The sequence below is a fragment of the Theropithecus gelada genome, chromosome 12, assembly GCF_003255815.1.
Source record: "Theropithecus gelada isolate Dixy chromosome 12, Tgel_1.0, whole genome shotgun sequence".
NCBI lineage: Eukaryota > Metazoa > Chordata > Mammalia > Primates > Cercopithecidae > Theropithecus > Theropithecus gelada.
In genome coordinates, this window is record NC_037680.1 from 72,765,131 (window position 1) to 72,779,466 (window position 14,336).

At 39.3% G+C, this 14,336-nt stretch overlaps 1 protein-coding gene across 3 annotated transcripts in view; it reads right to left on the reverse strand.

Annotated features, from left to right (window-relative positions):
* HECW2 (HECT, C2 and WW domain containing E3 ubiquitin protein ligase 2) overlaps window positions 1-14,336 on the reverse strand; it is a 384,249-nt gene that overhangs the window by 100,313 nt on the left and 269,600 nt on the right. For all 3 annotated transcript variants that reach the window (XM_025405496.1, XM_025405495.1, XM_025405497.1), the window contains 3 exons: window positions 6,481-6,631; window positions 5,679-5,782; window positions 5,037-5,161 (listed from right to left, as the gene is read on the reverse strand). In XM_025405496.1, the coding sequence (XP_025261281.1) occupies window positions 5,037-5,161; window positions 5,679-5,782; window positions 6,481-6,631 (380 nt within the window). The remainder of the gene's footprint in view (window positions 1-5,036; window positions 5,162-5,678; window positions 5,783-6,480; window positions 6,632-14,336) is intronic.

Genomic DNA, 14,336 nt, shown 5'->3' on the forward strand with positions numbered 1-14,336 from the left:
GGGAATCGCCACACTGTCTTTCACAATGGTTGAACAAATTTACACTCCCACCGACAGTGTAGAAGCATTTCTTTATCTCTGTAACTTCGCCAGCATCTGTTGTGTTCTTACTTTTTCATAATGGCCATTTTGACTGGCATGAGATGACATCTCATTGTGGTTTTGATTTGCATTTCTGTAATGATCAGTGATGTTGAGCTTTTTTTCATATGTTTGTTGGCCACAGGTATGTCTTCTTTTGAGAAATGTCTATTCATATCCTCTGCCCACTTTTTAATCGGGTTGTTTTTTTCTTGTAAATTTGTTTAAGTTCTTTATAGACTCTGAATATTAGACCTCTGTCACATGGACAGACTATGAAATTTTTCTCCCACTCTGTAGGTTGTCTGTTCACTCTGATGACAGTTTCTTTTGCTGTGCAGAAGCTCTTTAGTTTAATTAGATCCCACTTGTCAATTTTTGCTTTTGTTGCAATTGCTTTTGGCACTTTTGTCATGAAATCTTTGCCTGTGCCTATGTCCTGACTAGTATTGCCTAGATTTTTTTCTAGGGTTTTTATAGCTTTCAGTTTTACATTTAAGTCTTTAATCCATCTTGAGTTAATTTTTGTATATAATGTAAGGAAAGGGTCCAGTTTCAATTTTCTGCATATGGCTAGCCAGTTCTCCCAGCACCATTTATTAAATAAGGAATCAATCCTTTCCCCATTGCCTGTTTTTGTCAGGTTTGTTGAAGATCAAATGGTTATAGGTGTGCAGTCTTATTTCCGACTTTTCTATTCTGTTCCATTGGTCTATGTGTCTGTTTTTGTACCAGTACCATGCTGTTCTGGTTACTAGTATAGTTGTAAGTTACTAGTATAGTTACAAGTTACTAGTATAGGTGTAAGTCAGGAAGTGTGATGCCTCCGGCTTTGTTCTTGTTGTTTAGGATTGTCTTGACTCTTCAGGCTCTTTTTTGGTTCCATATGAATTTTAAAATAGTTTTTTTCTAATTCTGTGAAGAATGTCAACGGTAGTTTAATGGGAACAGCATTGAATCTATAAATTATTTTGGGTATTATGGCCATTTTCACAATATTGATTCTTCCTATCCATGGGGATGGAATGTTTTTACTTTTGTTTGTGTCTTCTCTGACTTCTTTTTGAGCAGTAGTTTGTAGTTCTCCTTGAAGAAGTCCTTCATTTCCCTTGTTAGCTGTATTCCTAGGTATTTTATTCCTTTTGTAGCAATTGTGAATGGGAGTTCATTCATGATTTGGCTCTCTGATTGCCTGTTGTTGGTGTATAGGAATGCCAGCAATTTTGCACATTGATTTCGTATTCTGAGACTGAAGTTGCTTATCAGCTTAAGGATCTTTTGAGCTGAGACTATGGGGTTTTCTAGACTTAGAATCATGTCATCTGCAAACAAAGATAATTTGATTTCCTTTCTTCCTAGTTGAATACCCTTTATTTCTTTCTCTTGCCTGATTGCCGAGGCCAGAACTTCCAATACTATGTTGAATAAGAGTGGTGACAGAGGCCATCCTTGCTTTGTGCTGGCTTTCAAGGGGAATGCTTTCACCTTTTGCCCATTCAACATGATATTGGCTGTTGGTTTGTCATATATGGCTCTTATTACTTTGAGTTATGTTCCTTCAATACCTAGTTGATTGAGAGTTTTTAACATGAAGTGATGTTGAATTTTATCGAAGGCCTTTTCTGCATCTATTGAAATAATCATGTGGTTTCTGTCTTTAGTTCTGTTTATGTGATGAATCACATTTATTGATTTGTGTATGTTGTAAATGTACTAACCTTGCATCCTGGGGATGAAGTCAATTTGATCTTGGTGGATAACTTTTTTGATGTGCTGCTGGATTCCAGTATTTTATTGAGAATTTTTACATCAATCCTCACCAAGGATATTGGCCTGAAGTTTTCTTTTTCTGTTATATCTCTGCCAGGTTTTGGTATCAAGATGATGCTGCTCGCAGAATGAGTTAGGGAGGAGTCCCTCCTTTTCAATTTTTTGGAGTCATTTCAGTAGAAATGGTACCAGGTCTTTTTTGTATCTCTAGTAGTATTCAGCTATGAATCCATCTAATCCCAGGCTTTTTTTGGTTGATAGACCATTTATAGCTGCCTTAATTTCAGAACTCATTATTGGTCTATTCACAGATTCAATCTCATCCTGGTTCAGTCTTGGGAGGGTGTATATGTCCAGGAACTTATCTATTTCTTCTAGATTTTCTAGTTTATGTGCATAGAGGTGTTTATAGTATTCTCTGACATGGTTGTTTGTATTTCTGTGGGGTCAGTGGTAATCTGTCCCTTATCATTTCTGATTGTGTTTATTTGAGTCTTATCTCTTTTCTTCTTTATTAGTCTAGCTACAGTTGCTCTGTCTTGAAGTCTTTTTTTCTCCTATCCCGTATTCCAATCTATTAGCAAGAATGTCATCTCTGTCTTCAAAATATATCCAATATTCATCCACTTTGTCACCATCTCTACTGCTAACTGCATTAGCCCAAGCCACTTCCATGCCTTACCACGGGACTTTTTCACTTAGTCTCCCTGATGCCAATCTTGCCCTTGAAAACCCATTCTTTGCATAACAGCTAGAAGGAAATTTTAAAACTCTACATTATTCTCATATAGAAAACTCTTTCAGAATAAAGCTCAAATGCCTTGCCAGATCATGCAAGCCCAGCCTTCTGTAGCCCTGCTTGCTTCCCTGACCGTATTACGTACCACCGCAAACTCATTCCTACCCCTGAGTTTCTGCACTTCCTTGGCAAGGCAAGTTCTGTTCTCAGACATTTACCTAATCGGCTTCTGGGCATTTTATGACAGCTTGAATGTAGCTCTATTGGAGAGACCTTCCTGTCCACCTGATCTAAAATAGTGCCTCCTTGTGAGATTTTGAGATTAAAAAAAATTAAAATAAAATAGTGCCTCCTCCACCTCATCCCCAAGTAACTCTATCCCAGTGTATGGTTTCAGTTGCCTCACACCACACTGCAGTACCTGCACTACCTTTTTTATTCACTAGTCTGTTATCTAGAACTCTGTCTTATTTACCACTCATTCCCAGAGTCTAGAATGTACCAAGCAAATCACAGGCATTTAATAAATACTGATTAAATGAAGGCATGAACAAATGAACAAAAAACAAAGGGGAGCTTGTGCCATCTGACTCCAAGTCTGAGGCTCTTCCTATTAAAGCATGATTTTTTTTCTGTGTTACAGTGACAGCTTAAATGTTAGCCCATTCTGCCTTGCATGAAAGCCTGTCACCTCCTAGAATCGTCCCATACATGAGTTTAGGTTTGTGTAACCTGGCTTCTGTATCCCTTCCCAGGCTCAAATCTGACTTTCACTAGTGTCCTATGTTCTCAATACACCAGCAACACTGAATTGCTTACAATACTAATAATCCAGTTTTAGAACCTCTGCAGTAATGATCAAGACAGACTTGCAGCTTCATGAATCGATTGTTTTGCAAATGATGCTCCTTCTACCTAGAGCACTCCTGCCCATCTTGTTTCTGGGGCAAGCTCCTAATCAGTCTTTAAAACTCATCTCAAATGCAAACCCGTCTATGGCTCCTTCCATGTGCCTTCCCTTTAGAGTTAATCGTCCACTCCAGCAGTGTATCTTCTATAGCCATCCATTATTGCACTTGTGATTCTGGTTATGACTCTATAATTACTCTCAAGTCTGGGATGCCAGGGCCCACAGTTGCTGTCATCTCTGTATCCCTAGGTCTTAGCTCAGTGCCTAGTACATGATCATCAACAAACTTGCTAAGCTGAGTGCTCAGTAAATCTAACCCCTCTCGCATAATATATGAGGATAGGTAGCATGTTATTCGTTGCTTACTCTCCTCCCAAGTCTTCTCTGCTCCAAGCTAAATCTGTAAACCAGGAGACAATGATGAGGAAAGCCAGGCAGATGTTTATACTTGTAAAGCAAAGCTGAAGAAGGCAGAAAAATATTAACATAAATAAATATGTATTAATATATACTAATTACCTCACCACCAACTCCTGGTGATAGGACTATGTTGACTTTTATTTTTCTCTATCATCTACTCTGTTTTTCTGAAAGTGTATGATATGTCTTGTTAAATTCAATATGTTCTCCTTCAATTCCTTTAACAAGTCCCTCATCCGAATTTTCCCAGTATTATTAATTATGTATTGTTCATTATTTATGTATTATTATTATTATTAATACTCAAGGTCAACTTCTTCAGTTTCTATTCTACCTATTTATCCACCAAATCTTGCCAACTCCCTGCCTGCGATTCCTCTCATGCTGAAGCCTTTTTCTCTATTTTCTTATATCCTAGTCCAGGCTCCTAACAATACATGCCATGATGAATGGATTATATCCAGCTAGACTTCTATGGTCAATGTTCTCCTCATCCTAAATCACTTCATGTGCAGTTAAGATGACCTTCCTTTAATTATTATCTTCAGCAAGCCATTCCCTCAGCCCTCAGAGACTCATGGAATAATCCTTTAAATCCTCCTGTTATGGGTCTGATGTTTGTGTCCCCCAAAGTTCGTATGTTGAAACCTAATCACCAATATAATAGTATTAGGAGGTGGGGTCAGGAGGTGACCTAACAGATAATTAGGAATTAATACCCTTATAAAAGAAGGCTGAGAGAGAGCCCTCAGCCCATAGACCATACGAAGATGGAGGGAGAAGATGGCTATCTACACATAAGGAAATGGACTGTCATCAGACACCATACCTGCTAGTGCCTCAATCTTGGCCTTCGCAGCTCCAGAACCATGAGAAATAAATTTCTGTTGCTGATAGGTCACCCAGCTTACAGTGCTTTGTTACAGCAGCCCAGTGAACTCAAATGGTTTCTTTGGACTAAACAGGTTAAAGTGTTCAGTGCTCAACACAGAGCTCGGAACACACTAAGTGCTCTGGAAACATTCGCCATTATCATTCCTGCTATTACTACAAAAACAAGGATCATTTTCTTTGGCCTGTTGTTTTCCTTCACACTCTTTCAGATTTGCTACTTACAGGGTTAGAATGCAGCACGGTGAAGAACTCTGGGCTGATGAGGAACTTCACGGGGGGAGACTGTAACAGCAACGTGAGCCTGGATCTGGAGGTAGAGTGAGGCAGGATGTTCTCCCGTCGGAAATCTAGACAGGGCAGACCACAGAGGCTGTCAAGGAAATCTTCCTACGATGTGAAAACTATCTACTCACTTCAGTCTGTATTTTAAAAGAACCATAGGATACCTACATCATGTGCTATCATTTTAATCCTCCAATGCTTTTTTCTTTGCCGCAAATTCATACATAAAACATGACTGTTCTTAATTACACTGAAATTCAGTCACGTAATACTTCTAGTCACTATTAACATTTTAATGCATTCTTATGTGTTTTAAATGATCTGATTCTTTTTCCAATATCCCACAGATCAAGAAATTAAAGTAATTTATATTCTACTTGGGTTTTGTGATTTCTTTCTTAATATTAACTAAAAGTTGAGGATTAGAAGAGGTTTCTGGTGAATTCTGTTTTTTGAGTTGGATTACCAGATCTTACTGAAGAGAAAAAGTTCTCCAAAAGAAAAGCCTCATCTGTTGGGAATCCTTATTTGTTTCTTTTTTGACTTTTATGAAATTACAAAAACAAAGCCCAAAGCTCTTACCTGCACTGGCTTGGTGAAAGTCAGCTTCCTCCCCTGCCCCATCGATAGCATTGGTATTTTCCTCAGGCCTCTCATTGGTCATGGTTCTGCGGATACTCTGATATCTAAAATCATGAGCCTAGAGTTACATTCCAGCAGCCTTCAAAAGATGGGACTCAACTGCTCCCCAAGAGCCTAGAATTTTTCACTATCTTCTCGGCTTCAACTATTTCCTCCTCCAACCCCCATTCCCTGGACTTCTTGGCCATCTGCTGTTTAAATTACACTGCATTAAATTTCTTCTGTCCATTGTTTGGGGAACATTTTCCTGGCAAATTAATAACACTAAAAAAATTCTGTGGCCCTTAACCAAAGAAAAGTAAATTCCTATATTGTTAAAGGGAAAAAAACCTTTATGTTCCATAGCAGTTAATTCTTGAAAAAGAATAACTCATCTAAAAAGCTTAGGTTGATAATAATGAGAAGCCACAAATAAAGATTCTAGAGACTAGAAAAGATGTTTGGCTTTAAACAGCAAATATATATGTTCTGCTTTACTAAAAATCAAGGCTTGGGTTGACAAAAGAGGTCATATTTATTTATTTGTTCTCTAGTTTCCAAACAAGGTATATATGTGGGTTTTTTTTTTTTTTTTTAATCAAGAGAAGTCCAGTTGAAGTCTGGGAATCAAAAGAGGTAATAGCTACACTTTAATGACAGGACACCCAAAGATCAAAGAGACAACTATGTCTTCTACTTTGTGCCAGGTAAAAATTAGCCCAACCACAAAATACAACAGTCACAGCAAAATGCTCATCCTCACCGCCGGTTCAGCTGCTCCATTTGCTGTATGGAGTTAGATCTCTGCAGCACCTGCGGGGCTGGGGGAGCTGTCGGTCGCTGCCACGTTGTGGTTCTGTTTACGTGATCCACGTAGAAGATCCTGCCGTGGCTGTCAATGCGTGCCTCCCAGTCTAAATAGCAGTGAGGCACCGAAAGGAATTAGGAGGAGGAGCTGAGACCATTAATTGGGTTCATTAAGTTCGGCACATGTTTTCTTTCTCTGACATGCTATAATCTGAGACTAATAACATACATCTCACCGCACTATCCCATAGTTCTCCCCAGTCCATTCCAGAATCTGTTGTGACTGATTATTAAGCTAGTATTATCCTGTGTGTATAATACCAGTACCTCAAATAATCTTTACATGTAGAGAATCTTTCCAAATTTGCCCACTATGCTCACCCTTCACATATGAGCCTCAGCATTTAAAAAATATATGTAGTTGGTTTCATTTCACTTCAGATATTCACATCAAAATGGCTATTGATGTTTATTTTCACCAAAAAAACTGATTTCTCCATGTCTTTTCTAGCTTCAACGAAAACCTCATAGCTGGAAACTTCCACATGCATATTCATGCACAATTGTAGTAAATTTAGTCCTCAGGAAAAAATAACTAAAATAACTATGCTCGCCTAGTGATGAAACAGTATCATTATCTACAAACTTCTATTTGCACTTCTCCAAAGAAGACTGCATTTTCAGAGCAAGGGCAATTTCTTGCCTTCCAACTTCAAATAAGCATAACGTTTTAACAGATTAATTTTATTTTTAAGTGTGTTAAATCTTTCTAGAGAAATACACAAGTGAATGTTCAGAAGGCAGACTGGTCTTCAGAGTCAGACACCCCACCTTTGTGACTCTCTAAAAGGCCATTCCCCTACTGAAATCCACAGAGCATGAGCTGATCTTTTCAAAAGGCAAAATTTTGAAACTTATTACACGTGGGAAGGGTAATTTACACAGGAAACATGAAAACAGCAGAAATCTATTCTTTAACCAGGAAAGTTCTTTATGCATTTATATTTTTGTGTAAGTTATTTCTTGAAATTAATAAGCATTTTTCTCCTGACACATTCAATTATCTCAAAACTGTCCATGTGATCACATGCTTATCAACAGACACAGTGGGGTTAATCCTGGAGACCAGGAGAAGGGCATATTTTCTCCTGACCACCTATGGCATTTGCTCTGTAAGGAAGAGGGCAAGTTTACCAACAGCGTCCTTAGGACGGTTGGAAAGACCTGCATAGTGGAGATCAGCCTGCACCAGACCATCGCTGAAGGCCATCGCCTCAGCTGGGAGCAGAAAGACATCTTTTGTTGATCTAAGCACATTGTAATGTATGACAAATGGCAAAAGAAAGAGGAATTGGGCTGAACAAAAGCACCACACAGACAGTAAACAACTCAATGCCATTCACGCTCCAAGGTAACACAGACTCTTCCATGAAACGGCCTGCCAAATCTGAATTCTTTGGGCACTACAGTCCCATCAATAAGACATTTTCAAAAGACCTCATGCTCAGTCTGTTGATATGCTCACAAATAGCAAGTACATTAAAGCATCTTCAGGAACCATTTTTCAAAACACTTTGATGTATTTCACTGTTTTGCTCTGCTCCTTGCATGCTTTTCCATCTCAAAGATTCTGGGAACCAATTACCCCTATCTCATTCCTTTCTCATTAGAGTCAGGGTAATTCAGGCACATAGACATCAAATCAAATGCACATGAAAAGAAATGACCAATCCTTCTCCAAAGAATGTTTACAGGAGCCCCAATTTAAAAAATGTAGAATAGGTCAATTCAGGATAAAAACAAAAAGAGACCAACTAGACAAACTAAAGGAAACAGAGAGAGGAGATGCTGCCAAACTCCCAAGATTAGATTATTACTAAAATTTGGCTCTCAATTTTCTGGCAGTTATGGCAGAAAAGAAAACACATTGTTGCATACTTTCCATTTTCTGACAAAAACAGTGAAAAAAAAATTCTCAAAGATGGAATTTTTTCCTGGAACTAACAAAGTAGGAATTTACCAAGTGAGGTATGACTGTGGCTTGCTTGAGGTCTATGTGTAGCAAAATGGCGAGGTGGAAGAGAGAACAGCCAAATAAATGTGTCTTGCACATAGCATGTAATAAATGAAAAAAATAATTTAAAATGACACAAAGCCACAAAAAAGAATGATTCTTGTATTCACCTTCCACAAAGGCCAGTAATCACCTTAATTTATAGTTCAATAAAGACCTTTCAATGTGCAATGGGGAGAACAAGAAAACAAGGACCAAAAATTTGCTTTCTAAGGTCATGGAACACTGAATGCATATTAAAATTATCCCTATCAAATATTGCATCTTCACACTGATGTAATTACTCAAGTCCCCATAAAGACAAATTCTATAGTGCCGATTTCAAGTGAATGCTTGACTCTGAAATCAGGAAGGGCTGTTATGCTATTGGTTTATCCATGAACTACGTATCCACTTCTACCCACACTGTTGATATCATTCTACCCAGGCAAACGTAGCAGAGGTGCCTGCAGTAAGGTTAGCTCTCTGTTGTACCTATCAAAGTTACTTTGTTGAGTACAACTGCTCCAACATCTTATATGTCTTTATATCGGGCCTGGTTTGTTTTTGGTATAAGAAAGCATATGAAAACTCATTTCATAGTATCAAAGTTTCTTTCAGATAGACAATGCTAAAATGAGATAGGCAGTTAGAAGACTGGGGACTTAACATTTACTTCCTTGTCTTGCTACATTGTCAAATAGGTTATATAATCTGGGTGCAGTGAAAATGAGAGCAATGTTTGGGGGGGTTGGGGTATGTGTGTCTGTCTGTGTCTGTTCTGCACTGAACTGGAAGATAGAAGGCCTGATATCTGGCTGTGGCTTGTCACACTTTCACTATAAGACCTTAAAAAAAGTCACTTCACCTCTATGAATCACAGTTTTGAAAAATTAGAGGACACAATCAACTGCAAAGGTCCCTTCCAGTTCTAGCATTCTATGAATCTATAAAATGATACCCATTTTATTATATTAGGTTCAGCAAGAACTTAGCAACATTTTATGTCTAGGCTAGCCTTAAGGGCCAGGAGCTTTGAGTCCCCGAGGGACAGGGCTCCACTAACATCTGCCAATTCTATTTTAGCCATGACAGCTCCAATGATATTGTTGTGTATACTGGTGTTCCACATAATATTTCATTTGCATAAATAACTTCATGACAATAATAAGGTTTGAAAACTATTACCTAGAGAAATGTTTCTCAAGGCTGGTGGGACTCTGACAACATGTGCCAGAATCACTTTGAGGATCAATAAAAATGCAGATTTCTACGATGTGCCCCAGGTCTTCAGAATCGGACTATCCGAAGCTATGGCTCAGTTATCTGCATTTTTAACAACCTTCTCAGCTTATTCCTAGACACACTAAACTTTGAGCAGCACTGACATAAATGAATAATAACTTAAAACGGTAGCTAATTTGCTGGACAAACCCACGAAGCAAATGCCAGATTTCTCAGAGACCATGAAATGGAGGCTCACTAGAAACTTAACCTCAGTGGCTGGGCATGGTGGCTCACACCTGTAATCCCAGTACTTTGGGAAGTCAAGGCGTGCGGATCACCGAGGGCAGGAGTTTGAGACCAGATTGGCCAACGTGGCGAAATCCTGTATCTACTAAAAATACAAAATTCAGCTGGGGGTGGTGGTGCACACCTATAATCCCAGCTACTCAGGAGGCTGAGACAGGAGAATCACTCGAACCTAGGAGGTAGAGGCTACAGTGAGCTGAGATCATGCCACTGCACTCCAGCCTAGGTAACAGAGTTGGATTCCATCTCAAAAACGAACAAACAAACAACAAACAAACAAACAAAACCTAAACCTCAGCCTAAAATCCAGGAGCAAGTGGACTCTTAGACACCCTAAGACTTAAATATAAATAGGCCCTTTTAAGTGGCTGGACACTAAGGGAAAGTCGGAGAATTAGAAAGTGGATAAAACTACTCCAAGGCTGCTGTCACAGCACTGGTCTCCTCAGCAGGGAACAGAGGCAGGTAGAAGAGGGAAGGTCGTTAGAGTTTTCAGTTTTTAAAATCAACATATGCCGGAAGAGGGTAGGATTGTTCCTATGATCCCTCGGCTCATCTCATCAGCCTTTCCCACTCCCTTCAGACCAGACCTCAGTCTCCACTGCACCACTCGGCTCATGATCAGATGAGCTGTGAATACATCTCAGTGGATGCTGATATTGGGAAGTCAACAACTAAACGGCATGAATTACAACATATTAGAGGTGGGGAGGGGGTGGGCTATGGGCAGGGTTTTGAATTGGTTATCACTGGATTTAGTAAAATCAAGCCCCTGAATGTTGTGAAGTAAATGTATAAATCCACTATAAAAAACTGCAATAACCACAGGTATCATCACCAAAATGACGAGATGATTAAGTTCTAATGAACTAAAGGTACTTTCAAGGAAAATTATAAGCTTTGTGATAAATGACAGATGACAGTGTTTAAAAGATTATTTTTTTCTTATTTGAACACTGAAGGAAGTAAAATTCCATTTGTATAAAGTATAAAAGTAGGCTAAACTTATCTATGACTTTAGGAATCAGAACGGTAGGCCCATTTCCCCATACAGAGTGGCGGACAGTGATTGAAACGGGGTACAAAGGGGACTTCTAGAGTGCTGATGGTGTGGGCTGCCATGTGTGTTTAGTAGAAAGAATTCAGCAGGCCGTATATGCTCTTTTCTGCTATTTTATTTGAACAAAAAGTTTTTTAAAAAGTCAAGTAGTTGTATATTTGGCACTTTAATCTTCAATTTTTAATAAGGTAGCTTTTTAGATTGAAAGTATCCATTTTTTTTTCTCAAAACAAAGTTGTAAGCTTAGAGAATAAGAGCCCCTAATCCTAAACGTAGTAGAAACTCTAAGTTTAGATTAATTATACTTTTCAGATTCACTGCATGGTCTTAGGCCTTCATTTAAAAAAACACTTTAAAAATGAAAGTGTACAACCACACAAAAATGATAAATGTTCCCCTATAGTTGTCCAGAACTACCCATTTGAACCCCTCACGTAAGTAATAGACTAGTCCTAACAATATGCAACATCTTGGATCCTATCGGAGTCCACTAACCCAGACTGTTCATTCTGAATTCTAGTCCTATTCCTACAAAAACTACCATTTTGGGGGAAAAACGTTTATACAACAATTCCATATTGTCTCCAACGCAGCAATGGGTTAAGTCACAATTACACTGGAATCAATGAGAGAAAAAGAAAATAGTTTTTCAGAGGGGCTGGGCTAGTGATTCTTTTTTCACTCATCTTAATGCTAAAAAGAACAACAGTTGTCATGCCAATAATATTCTAGAGGGCTTCAGCCTTGAACTACCTCTAGCTGCCAGGACCATCAGTAACATCAGAATGAGAAGATACAGCAAATTCTTAAGGCATTCTGTGCATAACTGAGTCCAAGCTACTTCCCTGGGAGGCTCTCAACAGTGTCATGCTGCCTCCAAGGCCTGGAACTTTCTTGTTTTTTACGAATCATTAGAATATCTCTCAACTAGAGCTGCTGTTACACAAGCCACAAGGCCACAGTGCACTCTGTGTGGCCTAAGGCAAGAGTAAGATTTTGAGAACCAATTGGTAGATCATCGTCACTGCTGATCAGTCTTAGTACTAAGTCCAAGATCTGTTTCCCTTCTTGAGATGGGAGAAATAAGAATGGAAAAAGAAGAAAGCAAACAAGTAAATCCCTGAAAATACGATGAAAAGGAGCTAAAATAACAAGAACAACAATAATAATGATAAAGAAAAAGAAAAAAAGAATCAAGCCCAGGCACAGTGGCTCTCACCTATACTCCCAGCACTTTGGGAGGCCAAGGTGGGAGGACAGCTTGAGGCCAGGAGTTCAAGGCCAGCCCTGGCAACACAGTGAGACTCCTCTACAAAACATAACAACATAAAAAATCCAGCCAGGCATGATTATGCTCGCCTATAGTCCCAGCTACTCAGGAGGCCCAGGCAGGAGCTTCACTTGAGCCCATGAGTTTGAGGCCGCAGTGCACCATGATCATGCCACTGTGCTCTAGCCTGGGTGACAGAGCAAAAAAAAAGAATCAAGAATGGCGGCCACCAAAGCTCAAACTATACTGCTTCAGTAGCTTGTCCCTAGGGTAGAAAGAAAGTGACCTGCACAGAGAGGAAAGGTGCTGCTGGGTCTAATACAGATGCTGAGTCCAACATGTTGGACTACAACATGTTGGCTCAAACCACTGCAGCCACTTCCCTACTAGGTGAGGGGCCTCCTTGAGGAGGGCCTCTTTGCATAACTCTATCCCAGAGGAAGAGAAAGCTGAGCACTTTTTGAGTCTTCTGGTGGGTCTGACCTCAAAGCACTGCAATATATTGAAGTTTCAGAGAAACCCCCAAACCCTCTGATGTGAGGCATTAGTGGTGCCCAATAAATAACATATCACCATGTAAGCCACCCTCTGCCTCAAACCAGACCTTCAGGATTTACATTCATCTACCCACACAATAGGCCCTTCCCTTCCAATCTTAGATCAGAATACCTGTTAGAGGAGAGGGAATATCTGAGACTCTGTCTCAACTTTTACTTGCATGAAATCTTAAACAAATTACTTAATTGATCTGGGCTTCAGTTTCTGCAACTATAAAATAAAAGAATCAGATTAGCTGACTTCTATGCAACAACCTATAAATTACAGACAAGACCTGCTTCACCTACCTCGCAAAATTATTGAAAGAACAAAAAATAAAGGAAAGCATGCAAAAGCATGCTTTGTAAAGTGTAAATCACCACAAAAATGAACTTATAATAACTGACAGTGTTAAAAATCACAATTGTTAGCCTTAAAATTCAGCCAGGTCATTTAAGAGATGGGCCTGTCTGCACGATCCAGCCGACACCTCTAGCTGAGCCTCAGAAGCCACAAGATACCACAAAGTGTAGATGCCACAGCTGTAAGTCAGATGTATGGCCAGAGGTAGTAGCAGAGTTGTCCAGTTAGAAAAGGAGGGCAGGGACCTAGCTGAGGTGAGGACAGACAAGTAGCAAGGGCAGCCAAGCGATTACCACTGTCACAAGGACGAGACACACATGGGAATGGTTGACAGAGCTGAACAGCAGTCAGGTATGTTCAGACCACAATCCACAACCTAGCCATGAGAAGACACATCCCCAAATGTGCAAGTTGCTTGGTCCTATAACACGAGTGTATGAGTGTGTGTGTGTGTGTGTGTGTGTATAACTAATATTTTTAGAGGGAGGCATCTTTACTTCTGAGTTTTTAAAATATAAAAATTCTGTTTATATTTTACAAAAAAAATGTTATTTATCAAGCATTAAATAAATTAGCACAGAGAAGTGTTTCTTAGAGGGCACACTGTCGAATTTTGGGTGGGACACTTCTTAGTTGTATCCGACTGTCTCACCATTGCAGGATGCTTGATACACTGGCCTCTACCCACTAAATGCCAGTAGCACCCTTCAACCACTGTTACACTGAAAGGCTACCCACCCCGCCTCAACTCTAAACATCGCCTAGTGGGTGGCACCCCCTGCCACCACTGAAAACCTCTGAATAAAAGGGAATACTTCTTAAGAATTTTCCTCTTGTTTGTCAGTCACTGATTAAATATGATGAGTCACTAAGTTGCCTTTACTTTTGCAAATACATCAACTCATTAAAAGAAACTGCCAATTGTAAAAAAAAAAATTTCCCAAGATGTATCTACAGGTGTAATGCAAACACCAGTATTTAAACAATACATTGAGA